A 19,994-nucleotide genomic window follows, 5' to 3' on the forward strand; every position below is an offset into this window, starting at 1 on the left:
ACAATGATAAAAATACCAGAAAAACGAGAAGGAAAATATGTTTCTTTCCTATTGATAATGAATCTTTATTCAAAAATCAAAACTTCCAACTCCTCCCAACTTGATTCAAAATTATGATTAAAAAGGTAAATATAAATATAGATATAAATTTAAAAAAAAAAAATGTAATTGCCTATCTCAGTTATATTGGTATTAACCATATTTTAATTTAATTAACATGAAACCTTTTCTTATTTAAGTATATTAATATATAAATATATTATACCTATTCTACTACTATTTTATTTTTATTTTGTTTGTATTGAAATCTATGGTCTAGATATGAATAAACCAATTGGTATAAAGACTTAGGAAATATTTTCACAAAATTCATCTTCTAATCATTGTGAATAAAATGCTGATTATCATGGCTCAACTTTAAAAATAAATAAATCAACTCAGTCTATGCCACAAGCATTGCACACCAATCAAGTACTCCATGAAACACCACAAAATATTGATTGTTATTTATATTGATAATGCTTCTGATATAAAAAATGAACTTTAAGTTATATATTTATAATCAATAAATATATAATATAGATAATATAAATACCTTGATATCTGTATAATGAATTTTATATTCTTTTTATAGCTTTAAAACAAATTGCAAACTGAAATCAAGTCGTCATATAATATGAAATAAAGAATATACAAGAAAGACTTGATTTGATTTTAAATATTGGATAAATTAATAAATAAAGACCGAATTTTGCATAAAATGCATGTTGCTATTTTCAACATCATATATTCATATCATGTAGTCAATGAGTGTCTTAATTGATGGATTAAGTATCAAAATAATATACTGCATATTTTTACATATTCTGTATAGTTTTGCATTTTTTAACAAAAAACTATACAAATATACACTGAACAATCCAAAAAGAAGTTGAGAAAAAAAACAGATTAAAGATATGTTTATATAATATCATATATTTTAGGTCTCAGAGAAGAATTTTGATAACTTATTATTTTTCCAATTAACATACTACATTAAACCATATTTTTTTCCTATTTATATCACCAATATGTCTACTTGTTCATTTTAATGAAATATTTTTTTATAATGTATTACCTAATGATAGAAAATTAAATTAAGATTTAACAAATTACATTTTTGTATTGTATATTTGCTATATTATACATCTTATACTTTTTGTTTATGAAAATTTAAATAAAAATAATAAATTATTATCACTACAAAATTAAAATTAAAATTTTATTTTGAAAGTTATAAATTTTTTTTTGCATATTTTTACTTTTTTTAGTGCAAGTTTGTGTGCATATTTTACAATTTAAAATGCATACAAATACGTCTTTATTAATAAATAATCAAACCATTGATTATACAGAATATAATTATGAAGAATTCTTAACCTCCATGGAAAGTGATGAGGAGTTGGAAAAATGGAAAGTAAAATAAAAACTGATTTAGCTTAAAGAAAAACTGTGGTAATTAAATAGCGCATAGTTTTAACAGTATTTAATAAAAATGTATATAATATGATTTTTACAGGTTATAGAATTATTCAGATAAATGGGACAAAATTTGTCAGAAACTGTTCGAAAAATAATGTAAAATTTATTCAGTGATAATTTGCTTACATTCTTCTCTTATATAAGCTTCAAAGGAAAAAAACAATTTTCAACTCTACAAACTTGTGCAATTATATTCGGTAATTCATATTTTATAAAAAATATAACCCATACTTTTGCATTAAAGAAAAATGCAGCTAATCAAATCAGATATTATCTAGTTACAATTTTAAGTTAGGTCTCTTATAACTTTATAAGGAATTGGATATATACCTATAATTTATTTTAATTTAATTTTAAATGGAACTTACAATAGTATATATTTTAAATATGCTAAATAAGTTTTTAATTAAATAAGAATTGTCACATTGGTTTTAATTTTGACTTATTTATAATTTATTGGTCATTGATATCTTTTAAGGCTCAGTTATATTGTATATAAATAATAAAAATTAGGTTAACAAAGTTAACCATAATTCTTGTAGCTCAAAAATAATTAATTTCATTCTTGTAAAACCACTTTGTGTAAAGTAAAACTTCATTGGTATCTATTATAAGAAAATGTATATAATTAATAAATTATATCATTAAATATAATGATAATAAAATAATAACATATTTTAAACATTTAAATGATGTAGTTTTATTATTATTAATATTCCCATTTTAGTATGACAAATGTTAAAATGTGTATAAAATTAAACTAATAGTCTCTCAATTTCAGCCTGAACTTGTTACATTAATTCTAACAATTCAGACTCTAATTGTGAAATTTCTTCAGTGGTAAAGGAACTTATGGAACACGCTATGACTGGCCTTGAAACTCCACATGCTCGGCCTAATGCTGTTAAAAGTTAAAATATATATGAATTTGATAAGTGTTTGTAAATGATTAATTTAAAACACTAACCTTGTTTTGATCCAATAAAAATATATGGTATATTTTCGTCCTTGCATAACAAAATCAATTTTAGCAAAAATGCTAAAGGTTCTGCATCTGCTGCACAAACTACGAACTCAGCAGTACCTCTATTTAAAGCTTTAGTGGCTAAAATGTATAACACTATTAGCATATTATCAATTAAAAAATATTTTTTACAATATTAACCTTCATTTGCTCCTACAAATAGTTGATTACAGTTCAGTGCTTGTCGAATCAAGCGTAAAATTTGTTTGGTCATCTGCTGGTCAGCCAAAGGATCTGGTTTAAGGTGAACATTTGTCAAGATTCCCTGGTTGTTCATCCTTAAATGTAATACAAATATTATATTATTCAAAGATTTACTACAACACTAGCTTGTGATGGTTGAAACAATTAAAATACAAATATTGAATATATTAATTTTAGCTCTAAACAAAGAATCAAAAACTTTGTTATAAAATTCCATTTTATATCTGTTTATACGGACTGGTAGTAAAAAAGTTCCAATTTCAGTTCATACTATGCTATTGTTTTACATTAGCTAAAATGAAAACTATCAACTTTATCAAGAATGGCGAAAATCGTGCAAAGCGTCTCTAGAAGAACTTCATGTCAGCAGAAATCGAGTCTTCAGTGAAGCTTTTAACAGTTTTTATCGACATAAAACACACAATAACTACCAGAATAATACACCCGTGCTGGGTCGGACTTGGCAGGCGGAGTACCGGAAGTTTCCCGGTGAGCCGCTTGTACTCGTAGAGAGGTTTTTTTCAGGTTTATTGGTTAAGGCTCATTCTATCGACAGACATAAACACATTTTCTAATGCGATTGTATTAGAAAACTGTCTAGCTGCGACTCTTGAGTCAAGATCATTTAGAATCATTTATGCTTATGTCAACTGAAATCGAATCTGATATTTTGATGGCATTGGATAATGAAATCATATTTGACACAATTTCGTAAAAAAGCTTAAACCTTTACAAATTGCTTAGTATGTATTAATGCGTATTCTGGAGTCTAAATATATGTATTTTAAATAAAAGTGATAACATTTCTTTGTACTAACCAATTTTTAATTTTTTTAATTTTTAATAATAATTTTAAGTTTTCAAATTCTCAAAATAATATACTATCATTTCATAAAAAAATATATGTTTTTAAGGTTGTTTTTATAGGTTTTCCTAAGTGGGCGAATTTTTTTATTTTTCTGATAGAAATTTTTAACCCGATCTGGCCCTGCACCCATCTTCTTTTGCACAAGTTGTGCTATTGAAACGAGACAGGCACTCAAAGCAACGAAATTTGGACATTTCGTGGACAGACAGCTGTCGCCACGACAGACATTCCGACATAAAAACCAGCACGTAAACTGATAATGCTGTCTAACTGGCACAGTGACGTAATTTTGGGGGGTTATGGGGATATATCCCCCCCAGAGGCTTTTTTTAAAAAAAAAAACTATAATTAAATTCCCGTAAGCACAAGTCTAGATTTTTAAATCCAAAACATCATAATTTCAGTTTTCAAGAAATTCAAATATCAATATAATAATAAATTAACTTTTTTTTATATTTTATCCTTTCCACATCTATTTATAGTTTTATTATTAATCATTTTCTATTTTTATACCAATATGTATTTATTGAGATCGGCTGACTCGAGTCTCAACTCTCAATAGCAGCTAATAGTGAAAACTGGAAACATGTTTTAAAGTTTCATAGTTTAAAATTATTATTTATTTGTTTTATTCATGTATTTATTTTTCGACATTTGTATTTATTTCTCATCCGCGAACAGTCGAACGAATCAAAATTAAAAGTGTTTTAACAGCTTGTTAAAATGGATAAATTTCTCGTAAAAATATCGAAGTCAAAAGTAAGTATTTATTTTTACTTTACATTCATATAATTGTTTAGTACACTTATTTAGTATGCATTAAGTTTAAAGTACTTAACCCTTAAAATATATTACTGATTAATATTATATTATTGAGCAAATTAAATTTATTTTGGTATTTATATTTTTTATTATTTTGATACTAATTGTTGTACCTGCTTATTAGAAAAATACTAATACAAATGCTGTGCAAAATGTTAGCTTATCTAAAGAAAACCTACATATGCCAGCAAAAAGATTAAAAGTGGTAAATATAATTAATACTTAATTTCATATCATATACAGTTTATTGAAATTATATTTATATTAATTTAATATAATTAACAATTTTATGATATTTTGTTAAATACTTCTACCTTAATTCAAAGTAAAAATTCTGTAACTAGTTATGTTTAAATAATAATAAATGTTTTGGTTAATTTGTGTAATATAAAATTTATAAATATATATTTAAATGATGTTTGTTTTAATTTGATTGATCATTTTAGGATATTCTACCAAATACCAAGGGTAATCAAATTCAGAATGTTGTATCTAGTCAGATTAGTGTATCAAAATCAGATCAAACTATAAATATATCATTGGTAAATAGATAAAATCAATTATTAGGTATTATTATGTTATTGAGTAAATTAAATTTATTTTGGTATACTACCATAGACCATAGACGTGCGCACAGGGCGTGCCGGGCGTGTCTGGGCACTACCCGAACAATTTTAAAATTTTAACAGACTTTTTGTATGCTATTTCATTGAAATACATCGAAGATATTTATACGATTATAAAATACTAAAATGCTAAAATTGTGTTCATTTTTTTTTTTTTTTTTAATTTTTTTTCAGACTATGTAACAATAATTTATTATTTTACTATTAGCAGTTATTATCAGTATCTTATTTTTATATTAAAACCATGATAGGATGTTATGAATTGAAAATACCCAACCACTAAGTTATTTATAGAATATAATAAACAAACAAAAACAACCGTATGCCGTATGATCACTAACGTCATTTCGTCACCCGATTCTAACAACAGCCAATGCGTACTCATTAGTCATTTATTCTCTCTGTGTATTGTGTAATATTTTAACAATAATTTTAAAAAATGAATTCATTGAATTCCAATAAAAGAACCAACCAGAAAATCATAAACTTTTTTTCAAAAAAATCTATGTGTAGTTCAGGTAAGCTGTGTTAACAAGTTAGGTATTTAATATTTATACGTTTTTGTATTTAAGCTGTACTAATAAAAACTATAAATCAGTGTACATTATCATTTATCAATATTAATAATTATAAAATTTTAAATAATATACCTACAAATAATTAATTATTTTTTCTTTTGGTTTTATAAGAACATCTCAGGTGAAATAAAACATATGAAAATATTGAGATTGAAATATCAGTAAAAGAAGGTAAACATTTTTCTTTAACAATTAAAATTGTATATAATATTTTAGATTCTGAGCTAATTTATAAATACAATATTGTACTAAACAAGAAACACAAAATTAAATATGTAATGAAAAGAGTTTTAGTATTATAATTTTATTATAGTACCTACCCATTTAAGAAAAGATAATTTATAATAATTAATAATAAGTAATAACAATTAAAAATTATGTTTTTACTTGTTTAATTTAAATATAATAAATAATATATTATATGTATATAATATTACCTTTTATTTCAATGTATACAATTTCACTAACCTAGATTTGAGTTCATTTTTGGCATGTTTATGATGCATCCAATATTAAATCTTATTTTAAAAGTTAGTTCAGTTCTTCAACCACCAAAACTAAATCTTTTGTTGGCAATTGAAATAATTGTTCCAGATGTTATTCGCAGAAAAGTATCGACTCAAATTGATAAACAATCAAAATCTCAATTTTTTTTTTGAAAATAAATTAGATGAAATATGATGAAATGAAGATATCTGTTTATTATGAACTACTTAATGATTTATTGTCAGCAATGGATTCAAGATACAACCTAAAAACTTTAAGCTTAATTGAGGCTATTGCTAGTCTGCTACGCATGGAATAAAACCAAAAATGATTGATGTTTTAGCTAAGTTTTCAAATACTTCAAGTACAAATCTAAAAACTGAAATAAACCTTTTAAAACATTTGCCTAAACCTGTTAAACCTGATGATATCTCAAGTGAATCTATTTATTTGTGGCTTGATTGGCTGAAAACTAACAATAGTATATCTACATACAGTTGTTTTTATAAAACCTTGCAATTATTTACCATTATCCTAGTTACAAGCTGTACACGTGAAAGAGTTTTTTCAAAAATGACAATTATCAAAACTAAACTTAGGAGTACAATGAAACAAGAACGATTAGATTCTTTACTTTTACTATTCACTGAACAAGAGTTAACAAGTGGTAAAGATATGGATTCTGTTATTGATGAATTTAATACGTCAGAAAATAAACGAATGATACTTTAAAAATTTAAAATATATACTTATAAATTATAATTAATAAATACATTATAACATACAAATGTGACTTGTGCTTGCTCTATTTTTTTTTTTTTTTTGATAATAATTATACTATGCTCTGTCTCTCTGTGTATAATATATAACATACATTTTTCTAAAGCACGCCCCGAATTTTAAGCCTGCGCACGTCTATGTATACTGCATATTATAATATGCATGAAATATGCATAACATAACATTATAGCTTAATATACACATGCTTTATTCTTCTTAAATTTTAAGATTGAATGCTTAAGTAGTAATGCACAATGCTATCAAAATGATATAGGTTTATTTGTTCATAAACATGCTTTGATTGATGAAGATAAATATCTTGTAAGTTACTTGTTTAGTATATACTATATGTTAATTAAAAATGTTTCATAATACTTGGCTAATTTAAAAATTCAACTGTCAAGAATATTTTTTTATTTGTGTTTATTCTAAACAAAAATTAACAATAATTTATCAGTTAGATTTAGAAAAGTAAGTACTGATTTACTAAACATGTTTTTTTTTGTACATTACATCACACATGTACCTAGTACCATTACTAAGTACCTAATTAATAATTATGTAATATGCAATATTATTTTTAAACATATTTACTTTCTATATTTTATATAATTTTAATTAGAGTTGAACAAATCAAATTAAATAGAAAAAAAGCTATCCCAATTATTAACTGTATGATCTTATGTGGTCATCAAGAAATAGCGTTGCAAGGCCTCAAGGATTCTGGAAGTTAGTATTTAATGTTTATAAAATGTATATATATTTTTTAAGTATTAATTTAGTATTTTTAATAAATGCATCTATTCAATTTTAAACAGACAGCAATGACCAATCAACCGATCTGGGTAATTTTAGAGCTATACTTAACTATCGTAGTGAAGGTGATGATAATTTAAAACATCATTTAGAAGCACAAGGAAGAAACAAATACATTACTCCTCAAATTAAAAATGAAATTATTTTAGCATGTAGAGAAATAATTTTAAAAGAAATAGTAAATGAAGTAAATTACTCTCATTGTTTTACCGTGTTAGTAGATGAAACCACTGACATAGCAGTTGTTGAACAGTTAGCGTTATGTGTTGGATATGTTGTTTCAAAATATAATATTAAAGAAAATGTTCTTAAATTTATACCTGCAAGCCTAACTGAGAAAAATCTAGCCGAGTCTATTATAAGTGGTAATTAATAAATAAAATGTTTTATACTTTAGAATACTTTACTAAGATTTTATTCTTTAGGATTAAATGAATGTGGAATAAACTGCAATTTCCTTTATGGTCAAGGATATGACGGTGCTTAAAACATGTCAGGCCAGTTCAATGGTGCACAAACACACATTAGAGCTACTTTTCCTAAAGCGATATAATATGTACATTGTGCAGCCCACTCATAAAACTTGGCTGTATCAATTGCATGTAATATATAACCCAAACTGTTAGGGCATTTTAGAGAAATTATATATTTTCTTTAATACACCTAAACGTCATAATGTGTTGTTATCTTGTATTGAAAATAGCAATACTGATATCAAAATAAAAAGCCTTAAAAGACTATGTGCTACAAGATGGGCCCAGAGCTATGATGCTGTACATGATTTTGTGGAATTATTTGATTTTATATTAGAAGCCTTAGAACTAATTTCAGACTGGAAAGATTCATCAGGAACTGCTATAAAAGTCAATATGCTTATAAAACCAATTTATTCAGAGTTCATTGTATCAGTTTATGTTGTTAAGGTGAATAACATTATTATTTTTTTAATTTAAAATAATTTATTTCTTAATCTAATGTAAATTATATATTTTAGCAAAGAATTACAAGAAAGGTTTTTGTCTCATTCAGATATTTTAAAAGGTACAATGATATAACATAATATTTATAAGAATTGCATATTATAATATAAATATTATTAAAAAATCATTAATTCTTAATTATATTTATGTAGGGTTTGAATGCTTATTTTCAACGAATTCAAACTTAACCGAAGATGAAGAATTATCATTCAAAAAATTGATAGAATTTTATAGTCCTGGTGTAGAATGTTTTAACAAATCATTATTTGAATTAAAATTATGGAAGCGTAGATTAATAAAATGTAAAAAGCTTCCAAAATCTGATCTCCAAGCACTTATTATGTGCAATAAACAAATTTATCCAAACATATTTTTGCTCTTAAAAATATTATGTACATTGCCAGTCTCAACCACTTCACCAGAGCATATTTTTTCCACTTTGAAAAGAGTGAAAACTTATCTAAGAAACACTATGAGTCAGGTAATATCATTATTTTTGTAAATTACATAATAATTATGAACTTTTATTAAATTAAATACTGAATAGGAATGCTTGAATGGACTTACAATGTTATCTATGCACCGAGACATTAAGCTGAACCCCAATCACATACTAGATATTTTAGCAAAAAAAGACTAAAAGAAAAATTAATTTAATTTTATAATTTATCAAAAATATATTAAATTTAATTTAATTGTTTACTTTATTGTCTTTGAAAACCATTATTTTATCATTTACCTCGTTTAATTTATAATAATAAATTAATATAATATTATGAACTATGAGATTAAATGGTCAAGGGAAGGGAGGTGTAACCTTCCACTATGTATAACGATAGTATAAATTTATATTCCACCCCAGAACCAATTCCAAATTACGCCACTGCACTGGCAACTCATGCGTTCTGCTCGCACATGAAAGTCCGAATTTTACCAGTCGATCAAAGTTAATCTTGAAGTCGAACATTAAATGCGGGTAAGCAGTGTTAGCATATGTACTTACTTTGAAAAAATTGCGTTTAGTAACTTTTAATATCTGGAATCGAATCGGACGTCAATACTATTGAAACGACAAATAATATCTACAATTACAAATATCGCGCTAACGAAACGAGCAATGTTAACGTATAATTGTTTAGATTGAATCTACAAGGTAATGTTATTTAGTATTTACTCCGTGTCGACAATGGCTTAACAATAAAATATTATGATATATTATGGTATACCAACAACGTGAATGAGAATGAAACACTGAGTGATCATGGAGTAAAATAAGATTCGTAATTTACACCAAGAAATATTTACCTACAGTCTGTGTTTTTCGTTAATATTTTATTATGATAAAATTCCACAATATTCAATACAAAATTTTAATGTAAATAATGTAATATTTCCATTAACTAATAACTATGGTTAAATACTTGAGTATGAAGAGCTTAACTTATCGTTTTTGTATTTATTTGACGTCTATAATAATTACCTATACATTTATATCATATTTTACACAAATTTTATTCTTGTTAAATAAAATCTATTATAAATCATTTAAATCATAACAATTATTTTTAAAACATACTTAATCATGATTTATAACTACCAAGAACGACTGTACAGTGTAGGTACTGTGCAGTTTTCAATTTTACACGTTGCCTAATGTCTATTAGGAAATAGAAATGTTAGTTAGGTCTTGATGACATTAATGATTTTACGAGTATTTACATAAAGATATAAAAATTTAATTATATAATTTTATAAGTAAAATTTGATAACAATATTTTTTTTACGTTACCTGTATAGTTATTTTTATTATTTTATGAAAGAATAATTACAATACTATATAATAGTATATACTATATTGTAATATTATTATGATAGTATACACATTATATTATTAAATTAATAAGTACATTTTTTATTATTGTGAGATATTGACGTGTAAACTTGATAAAAGAGGGTATCCACTGACACTACTTCAATTTAAAAAAAAATAAGTCAGAAAAGGTTGATTCTTCAACAGAAGCTTTTAAATAAGTTTATATGCATGTATGTTCTCTAACATTAAATGACTTTTAACAATTCTTAGTGTCATGCCATTTTACCTAATAATGTTTTAAAATTGTAAAAAATATAATAAGTAAACATAACGATGTTTTAAAATTGAAAAATATACAGTAAAACTCCGATTATCCGAACATCAATCAACCGGATTAGAAAAAAAAGAGATTGTTCTTTTAATCACTCGTAAATTGTTATCGTATTTCGTCGTTCCTCATAATCCTAATCACAGATTAAATAAAGAATAAGTATTATTCGTTGTAGTAAGTCATTTGTTGACTGTTGTCGTACAGTTTAGTTTATCAATCGTTCTTAATGTTATAATGAATGAATTTCAGTGTTACAATGTCGTCTAATGAAAAACGTATAGTGCATACTATCGAATAAAAATTAGATATCGTTGCGTGGATATATATTCGTGCAATTATATCATTGTTTTTGATATGTCATAATAAAAAGTCAATCATCCGGATATTTGCTTATCCGGACCAAAGTTGACATTAATTAGTCCGGATAATCGGAGTTCTACTATATGTAAAATGTAAATATGACGATGTTTTAAAATTGAAAAATAATGTGTATATTTTAGAATGATACCAATGATACCAAAAATACTATAAAAATAAATATATGAAAGATCAAAGCATGGTATTATTTTAATACTCGTATGCACTGCGGTAGTTGTCCTATGCGCGACAGCGGCTGTCGACTCAGGATAGTTATCGATGATCGGCAATGACATTAACCAATCACGGAACACTGTTCGCCGATCGGGGTGTTCGACTGTTACTACGGCTTAGTATGCATGCATAAAAGTGGGGTTACTCAAACTGAATTGAGTATAGTAACATTAGTAACACTGTTTGATTTTTTTTTCCCAGCCCCTTCTATTCTGTGGTGTAGTTCTTTCCACTGTTCAATGATTGCCAATAATATTGTGCATTTGTGCGTCTGACTGCGTGTTGATCTGTGAAGACCATTTGAATTTTTCACCGGGTTATTTACAGGAAGATTTCGTGTGCACTGATTGACTAAAACAGCGTTTTCAATTGTCAACGCTCCGTATTTTCACGTGATCATGATGTCCCTGTTCAACAACTTTTGGAATTGGGTGACCGGTTATACTGATATCCCCAAGCGGCCAGACAACATTTTGTTTGAAAGAGACGTGACGCCAGATAATAATTTTTGGGTAAGATTCGTCGTTGTCCGTCGGACAAATTTACTTATTGGTATAATACCCATGTATGTAATATACACCCCTGTTATTGTGTTGCGGTTTTTCTGTTTAGATATCATGTATTTTGGACCCATCATTAGATATCAAGTATGTGAACGGTATAGTGACAAAAATATTGGACACTGACAGGTGTCTCATTAACCGCAAATACTACTATCAGCCTAAAACCTTGAAGGAAATTCAGGACTTCTCATACATTGAGCCCAACAGTCATGTCAGGATATCTCTCTATAGAGAAAAGAATTCTAAAAATACAGAGTGGAAAGTTGCAAGTTGTTACCTATCCAAAGACGGCCCTCTTCATCAGACCAATATGTATGTTCTATAACCATGCATTTAAATAATTAAATTACCTATAATAAATAGTAATTAACATAATATCTCTAGAATTAGATCAAACGAGTCTGCCCGTGTTCTTCTTGATGATAATAGACTTAGTTCTCAAGTTAATGAAATTTTCGAAAATGATGATGGTGTCTTCGAAAATAATGATAACAATGATCAAATGACTGTTGCAGTGTTAGGTGATATACCTAAAGTAATTAGTTTTGAACATCAAACTATTATACAGGTATTAATATTTAAATTCTCTTTCATAAAGTTTTGTATTATTAATAGCAATGTTGAACTAAGATAAATCATGAAAATATTTATTTCACTTTATATACTAGATATTACTTAGAAATAACAGCTTTGTTGAAGATAAAACATTAAATGATTATCAAACCATGCAAGGAAACAAAGTACAATTGTCAATTGTTAATAAAAATAAGTTGCCTTTAATAATTAAAGCGCAGTCAGAATATATTTTTGAAATTACTCTCAACGGAAAGTATGTTATTATCTTTGTACATCTTTTTATTGTAATAACCATTAACCAGAAATAAAACTAAACAAATGTTGATATAATATTTGATTCTCATGATACTAACAGTTAATTTCTTTTTTTTTTTCAAGATATTTAGGAAAATCTACTGAAAAGGTTGAATTTGTTTTTGAAGATATTACTTACAATGTAGATGTTAACATTGATGTTACTGATTCAAGAATTCTTCCATGTGATCAAAGAGTTTATTCTAGAAAAGAAATTGATATGAAGTAAATATTAATACTTGAAAAATAATCAATTTATCACAAGCTTGTAATTTTGTTATATTTGAACTATTACAGGATATTATTTGATTTGCAAAATGATCCAATAGTTCCTGGTATTCCAAAAGGCAATAAAACACAGTTTCCATCAGTCCGATTAGCACAGTGGAGTATTCCATCTCAATTGACAAAATGTTACTGGTCAGAAAATGGAAAATTCAATGAGTAATACAATTATATTTTTAAATGACTATACTCTTCAATAATTTTGAACATTTAAAAATTTTCTAACCTAGCTTAAAAAATTTTCTCGTTGAATTGAGTTATAAGTGTAACTGTATAGCATACATTATTATGTATACTTTTAAACAAATATTACCTAGCTACATATTAATACTATGGGATTCACTTACAATACAGATCTGTATTAATAAATCTTATGGTGATCATTGGGTTAAATATTGAAATATTTATTAAATCATGAACAAGTGAATATAATCAAACATATTTACAGCTTATTTTTTTAATTTTTATTGATTTTATTTTAAGCTCAGCAACTAAAGCCATTAGCTATGGATAGGAACAGTAGCTTTTTTTGTGTAAGGTTTGGTTAGTAAGATAAAAATACGCATGTGTATGTGTATGCGATGTGTGCCATTAATTTGTTGCTAAGAACTCAGGTAGTCACCCATCTGAGAACTAGTGATGCCGGCCAATGCTTGATCTCAGAACACTTAAGTGACTGAAGCCAACCATCGTGCCATACCAGACCATTTGTAATTTATGGTTCAGTTTAGAAAATTCCAATAATTTAAATGTAATATATATACTATTGTTTACAAATTATAATTATTTTCTTTTCTTATTTTTTTTTAATTAGAAATAATATATTTTCTGAAGTTCGAAGTAAAATTCAAAGGTTGTATCCGGTTACTTTTGAAAATCTTACCTATGGAAGTTACAGACTAAAATTTCATACTCTTTTATTTATGGAAGAAATTGAAGTAATTATACTTACCAATTTGTTATTAACATTCAAGTATGTAATTAATAATTGATGATACTATAATTATATGTAGTTCCATAATTTAAAATATAAAATCAATCTTTTAAAGTAATGTATTGTAAATATTAAAGTTTAAATTATCTTAATATGTGCTCTAAAATTGATTAATTACTGTTGTAATTTGCATTAATATTTAAATATTATTTTCAATTAGTCCAAAAAATAAAAACAAATATTGGTAAATACTTTTAAAATTAAAAAAAATAAATAAATAAATGATTTATCAATTTAAAACAATAATTTAAGTAACATCATATTAGCAATTATTTAATGACTTAATGTGTATTAACTGCTGCATATAAACGTGGTAATGTATACTTTATTTTTTTTCATCAATTTTAGATTACAGCATCTCTTCAAAAATATGCACAAAAAAGAATACATTTTGAGAAAATGGGTAAATATTTAGTTCTACAAATACCTAATCTTTCTGAACAACGACCTTCATTAATTATTGGTGATAGAATAACGGTTACTGATCCACCAAACTGTACTAAAAAATTGGGTAAATATTTTTCTATACAAATATTAATATGTATTCTATTAGTTTAATAGTAACAATTATTAATATAATATTATGAACCTTATGTATTCTAGTACTAAGTAGTTTAACTACTCTAATTAATAATTTTTATTATTATACTATTTATGAAGTTTTGATTCAGTGTGAGTGATTGTATTTTATTAAAAAATGTATATTTTATAGACATTAAAGTGAATAATTTGTAATTAGGTCAAAACTATGAAGGCGTAATCCATAAGGTTTTAGCAAATGAAATATGGCTGAAGTTTAATTCAGAATTTCATAATATATGTGGCCATTTCGATTATAGTGTGAATTTTTTCAATGCCAGAATGATCTATCGAAAACAACATGAAGTAATCAATGAAATGTGGAAAAAGAACAGATTAGGCGAATCATTCTTGTTTCCATTTAAGAATTCTTTGGAATACCAGCCTTCAAAATTGAAGATCCTAAGCGATGATGAGATAAAAACAGATAACACCTATAAGGATAATTTAAAAAAAGATAGCAATACTCTGTTACCAAAACCAAATATTGTGCAAAAAATCAGATGGTTTAATAATGAATTAAACTTCAAACAAAAAAGTGCTGTCATTAACATTCTGAAAGGTGAAGGGAGACCAATGCCTTACATTATTTTTGGACCCCCTGGCACCGGTAAAACAATAACTATAACAGAAAGCATCATTCAAGTCTATAAAGAATTCTCTAAAAGCAAGTTAGTATTTTAAATTTTTTATTTAACTTTTTGCAAACAACTATATTTAGGTAAATACTGCTAGACAGTGACCCAACCATGGTAAAGTTATATTTAAACTCCGAAGAGCTATATTTGATTATTTATATCAAATAAAAATTGTATTTACTATTCAGTATTAATGTAAATTTTAATAATATTTAAATACAAAATAAAAATGTATTTATGGGCTATCAGGAAATTTTTAATTTCACTACTGCCACTTATCTTTTATAACCCAACTGTCTTTTGAAATACTGATCAGTAAAATTTTCATGTTTCTCTTGTTTAACTGTTTTTAGATTGTTAATTTGTGCTCCAACTAATTCTGCTGTTGACCTTTTACTATCTAAACTTGTAAATTCTGGATTATTTGATAACACTATCATGAAGCGTTTAGTTGGCTATAATTATTTTAATAGTTCATCTTATAACAAGAATTATGATGAATATTGTGGTTTACCTGAACTTGAAAGTACATATTATGGTGGCGAAGAAACAGGTAACAGAAAATAATAGCATATTTGATAATATATTACAATAATTTTATTAGTGTTAACTTTTATTTTTTAAATCAAGAGTATCACATTAATCACTCTAGAGATGAAATATATCTAGATTAATTACTATAATTGAAGCGACTATTTTAGAAACCCTTTAAGTGCAAATTTTAAAATTCCCAGTTTGCTACAGAAAGCCATCAAATGCCATTTATTAACGGGTTTCTGAACTAAACACATTATTTGATCAAAAATTAAACAGCTATAGAGTTTCGATACTTGACAGATTTTTGCACTAAACGAAGTGTTTTATTTCATAAAACAATAATCTGAACCTAACACATTTTTCATAATTTTGGCATATGACGAGTTTCTGAAATAATCGCTTCAATTTAAAAGCATACATTTTTTAGATTCCAGGTTAATTAAAAAACAGGAAATTCTCAAGTTACGATTAGTTCTTACCACTGAAGGCACGGCAGGATTATTGTATATGATGGGCTTAAAGGCTGGAACCTTCACTCATATATTTATAGATGAAGCTGGACAATCAACAGAACCAGAAATTTTATTACCACTGTGTAAGTGTCTAGTAATTTAGATTTATTTAAAAAATATTTTTAATGTTGAATCTGGTTTTATAGCATTTTTGGATCCTTACCGAGATGGACAAGTTGTATTGGCTGGAGATCCCAAACAATTAGGACCTGTTGTTTTGTCAAATTTAGCAAGCCAAAGTGGTCTGGGACTATCAATGTTGTCTCGTTTTATTAATTACCCATCCTACTTGAGAGATACTAATAATTTTCCAGAACACAATGGTTATAACCCAAAACTTATTACATGCTTAATTCAAAATTATCGGGCTTTGCCAGAAATTTTACTAAATTACAATACATTTTTTTATGAATCATTGTTAGTGCCAACTGTGAGTAGTAATACAAACTTATAAGATACAATAACAATCATATAATGTTCTTTAAATACTGTTCATTATAGATATTGAGTGATAACTCACAGGAAAGAATACTATTAAACAATTTGAATAAAAATGCTCACTGGGATATAGATTGTAAAGGACCAGTTATTGTACATGGTATAGTTGGTGTGGACAGCCAAGAACCCAGTAGTCCTTCATGGTATAATCCCCATGAAGCTTTTCAAATCTTATTGTACTTTACAAGGTTGTTGAAGTCTGGAATATCTGCTGATGACATTGGAATTATCACTCCATACATTGCTCAAGTAAATAACAACAATGTTAAATTTCATAGAAACTTTATATTTTATTTTATTATTTTATGTGATTTAGGTTTACAAAATTAATGAGTTACTAAAAATGTACCATCCAGATATAAAATTACCGAGAATAGGCACAATAGAAATGTTTCAAGGTCAAGAGAAAATGGTTATTATAATATCAATGGTTAGAAGCAAATCCAGAGCCGGATGCGAAAAGGATAAGATATTTAAAATGGGTTTTCTTTGTGTTAAAGAACGCACCAATGTTGCATTATCTAGGGCAAAAGCATTACTCATAATAATTGGAAATCCATCAACAATGGAATTGAATTGTTATTGGAAGGTTATATTATCAACAGCAATCGAAAATAAAAACTATATTGGGTGTAATATTCTTGAATATTAGAAATAATCTGAGTACTATATTACAGTTAGTATTATATATTTAATATATTAAACTATAACTACTGACTGTAATGAATAACATGTTAATATTCCTAAAATTAATCCTAAGCATTTTCAGTTAATTTAAAAATCAATATTTTTACTTATAATCAACTTTTTTGGCGTTTGTACACCATCTACGGGTATAGTGTTTAACTCTGTTTGCATACACAAAAATTCGGTGCATATGATTGCTGCACACAAAGCATTTAATAACCACCAAAATGTAGTGGGCAGTATACTGTTATATCACATACAAGCTACTAAATTTATGATGTGTATTGTACAAGAAAAACCTAAATACAATATATATCGTTTGACAATGCACCAAATGAATGTAACCTTAAACATTAATAACTTACCTATATAGATATGATTGTATAAATTATTATTTTGGTGTGTGATTATCAATATTGTTTCAAAATGATAGTATGTATTATTAATTATAATTCAAATTATAAAATTTACTTTGTTCTCCTATCAAAATAACTAAGATTCGCCCTTCTGTATGGTGTACGTAATTGCTTTATTGACTATTGTGTTTAGACAAAACTTTCCTAAACAAAACAAAATTCCCTAATGCAATTTCAACTCTTAAAAATGAAAATATATATGCATATACTTTATGTATTATAATATATATGTTTAATAAATTGTACGTTATAATTTTAATATTTCTTATTATGTATAATAATTGATTACTTTACCATGTTAAAGTTGGAATACAAAAATATAAAATGAGATTATAATTTATGTCCAATTTTATTTCTATCGATTATTTAGACTATTCCTAGTAATAACTAATAACTAATACTATTCCAAGTCATCATGTAAATTAAAAATTTCACAAATCCGAATTTTTCAATTTTCCAATTTTTCTTTCCTTAAAATTTTTATTTGGATCTACTATAAACATACAAACAAAAATTAAGCTTAATCGATCCATTCGTTTTCAAATTATGTGGTCACCAACAAATAACATTAATTTCATTTTTATACATCCACATAGAAGTATAAAATTAACTGCTGGCCTCTAATACCTCAGATTTAGTTTCTCCTTTTAGATATGCGCATGCATAGGTTTCCCTAACAGAAAGATTTACAAACTTGCCAATGGTCATATTTTATTATGTAAAATAGATGTTAGATAACGTGAATCTGGTAGACTTAAACCTAAATTATTTTTATGAAAGCACATCCTGCTTATTAAGATTTTAAGCAAATGATTAATTTTGAAAATATTAGTATTAATAATTGTAAATTATAGAAAGAATATATTCTCTTAACTTTACGAGTTTTCAATTTTTTCTTTTATAAATATGGTCACTCTATTATCTACATTTAAATGTACCTATTGTAAACATGTTTGCCAGCTACTATACTCCCTCCTCCCAGACATTTCTTTCACACCCTCGCCACCCTGGCAAATACAATTTTCAACAAAATGTACCTATTTATTAAATACTATAACAATACTTGTTACGATTACCGCACTTAATAGTGTACAATAAAATGTAATTTATTTGTATCAATGTTTTTATACTGTATTGCCAGTATAAATACTATTTACTGACTTTCCCAAAATTATAGCAGTTTTAAGATAACAAAAAATAATAATCACAAATTAGAATTTATGACAACGGTTGGATTACGATATAATCTAAAACTACATACGTACGGTACACACCTACCTACTTTTGTTGCGCTCTGTGAGACTCAAGTAATAAGTTTTATAATTTCTGTCTAGTTGTTTGTATCTGCATATTGTTTCGTAACAAAAATGTCTAAAAGAAGCATAACAGATTTTTTTTTCACAAAATAAAAAGACTAAAACTTCAGAGCCTCAATATTCTTATAACACGGATTTAGATAAATTGCCTACACCTAACTGTACAAAAAAAAGATAAAGAGAAAATATTTTATAATGGAAAATGGGAAAATGATATTCCATAGCTTTATTTTGATGTTCAACGTAATGATGCTTTTTGCAAATTATATGAAAAACACATTATAACAATTAAAATAATTGTAATAAATAATTTTTTTCTAATTTGTTTTTTAGTTGTATTTAAACTTGAAATGTCTAAACTATTAATTGTATATTTTAAGTATTAATAATAGGAATTATAACACTAAAATATATCACCTCTCACCAATGAAAAAAAAAGTGAGCCCGCGAGAAATTTTCTGGATTTAACATTATAAATAGGTTTACTATGTAGTTTCATCAACCATATTTTAATTTTTCTTATAATTGGGCACTTTCTTCATACATAAACTAACCTAACCCTTTTATATATATATAAATAATTGTAAAATGTATAAGTGTTCAACACCAATGCATACATTTATTTTATGTCTTTAATAAACTTTAATAGTTTTTGTAAT

The 19,994-nt window shown here is 26.1% G+C and overlaps 2 protein-coding genes and 1 long non-coding RNA gene across 3 annotated transcripts; 2 read left to right on the forward strand and 1 right to left on the reverse strand.

Annotated features, from left to right (window-relative positions):
• Positions 1-2,243: 2,243 nt before the first annotated feature.
• Positions 2,244-13,057, reverse strand: LOC112591612 (NHP2-like protein 1 homolog). Its single transcript, XM_025335478.1, has 4 exons — positions 13,013-13,057; positions 2,687-2,823; positions 2,489-2,626; positions 2,244-2,422 (listed from the first exon to the last, which is right to left on the reverse strand). Exons 1-4 carry the CDS (start codon positions 13,027-13,029, stop codon positions 2,313-2,315), a joined length of 402 nt encoding a protein of 133 aa, XP_025191263.1. The 5' UTR covers positions 13,030-13,057; the 3' UTR covers positions 2,244-2,312.
• On the forward strand, positions 7,963-8,767 carry LOC112591613. Its single transcript, XR_003114516.1, has 3 exons — positions 7,963-8,090; positions 8,151-8,648; positions 8,720-8,767. It is a non-coding gene; the product is annotated as an uncharacterized LOC112591613 (long non-coding RNA).
• A 36-nt stretch (positions 13,058-13,093) lies between the features above and the next one.
• LOC112591571 (probable RNA helicase armi) lies at positions 13,094-17,568 on the forward strand. The gene is made up of 10 exons (XM_025335414.1): positions 13,094-13,098; positions 13,171-13,317; positions 13,973-14,096; positions 14,501-14,663; positions 14,892-15,402; positions 15,723-15,922; positions 16,301-16,501; positions 16,565-16,848; positions 16,920-17,165; positions 17,233-17,568. The coding sequence occupies exons 1-10, from the start codon at positions 13,094-13,096 to the stop codon at positions 17,566-17,568; spliced, it is 2,217 nt and encodes a 738-aa protein (XP_025191199.1).
• The last annotated feature ends 2,426 nt before the right edge of the window (positions 17,569-19,994 follow it).

The sequence above is a fragment of the Melanaphis sacchari genome, unplaced genomic scaffold (assembly GCF_002803265.2).
Source record: "Melanaphis sacchari strain LSU unplaced genomic scaffold, SCAv2.0 Contig13_pilon_pilon, whole genome shotgun sequence".
Classification (NCBI taxonomy): Eukaryota; Metazoa; Arthropoda; class Insecta; order Hemiptera; family Aphididae; genus Melanaphis; species Melanaphis sacchari.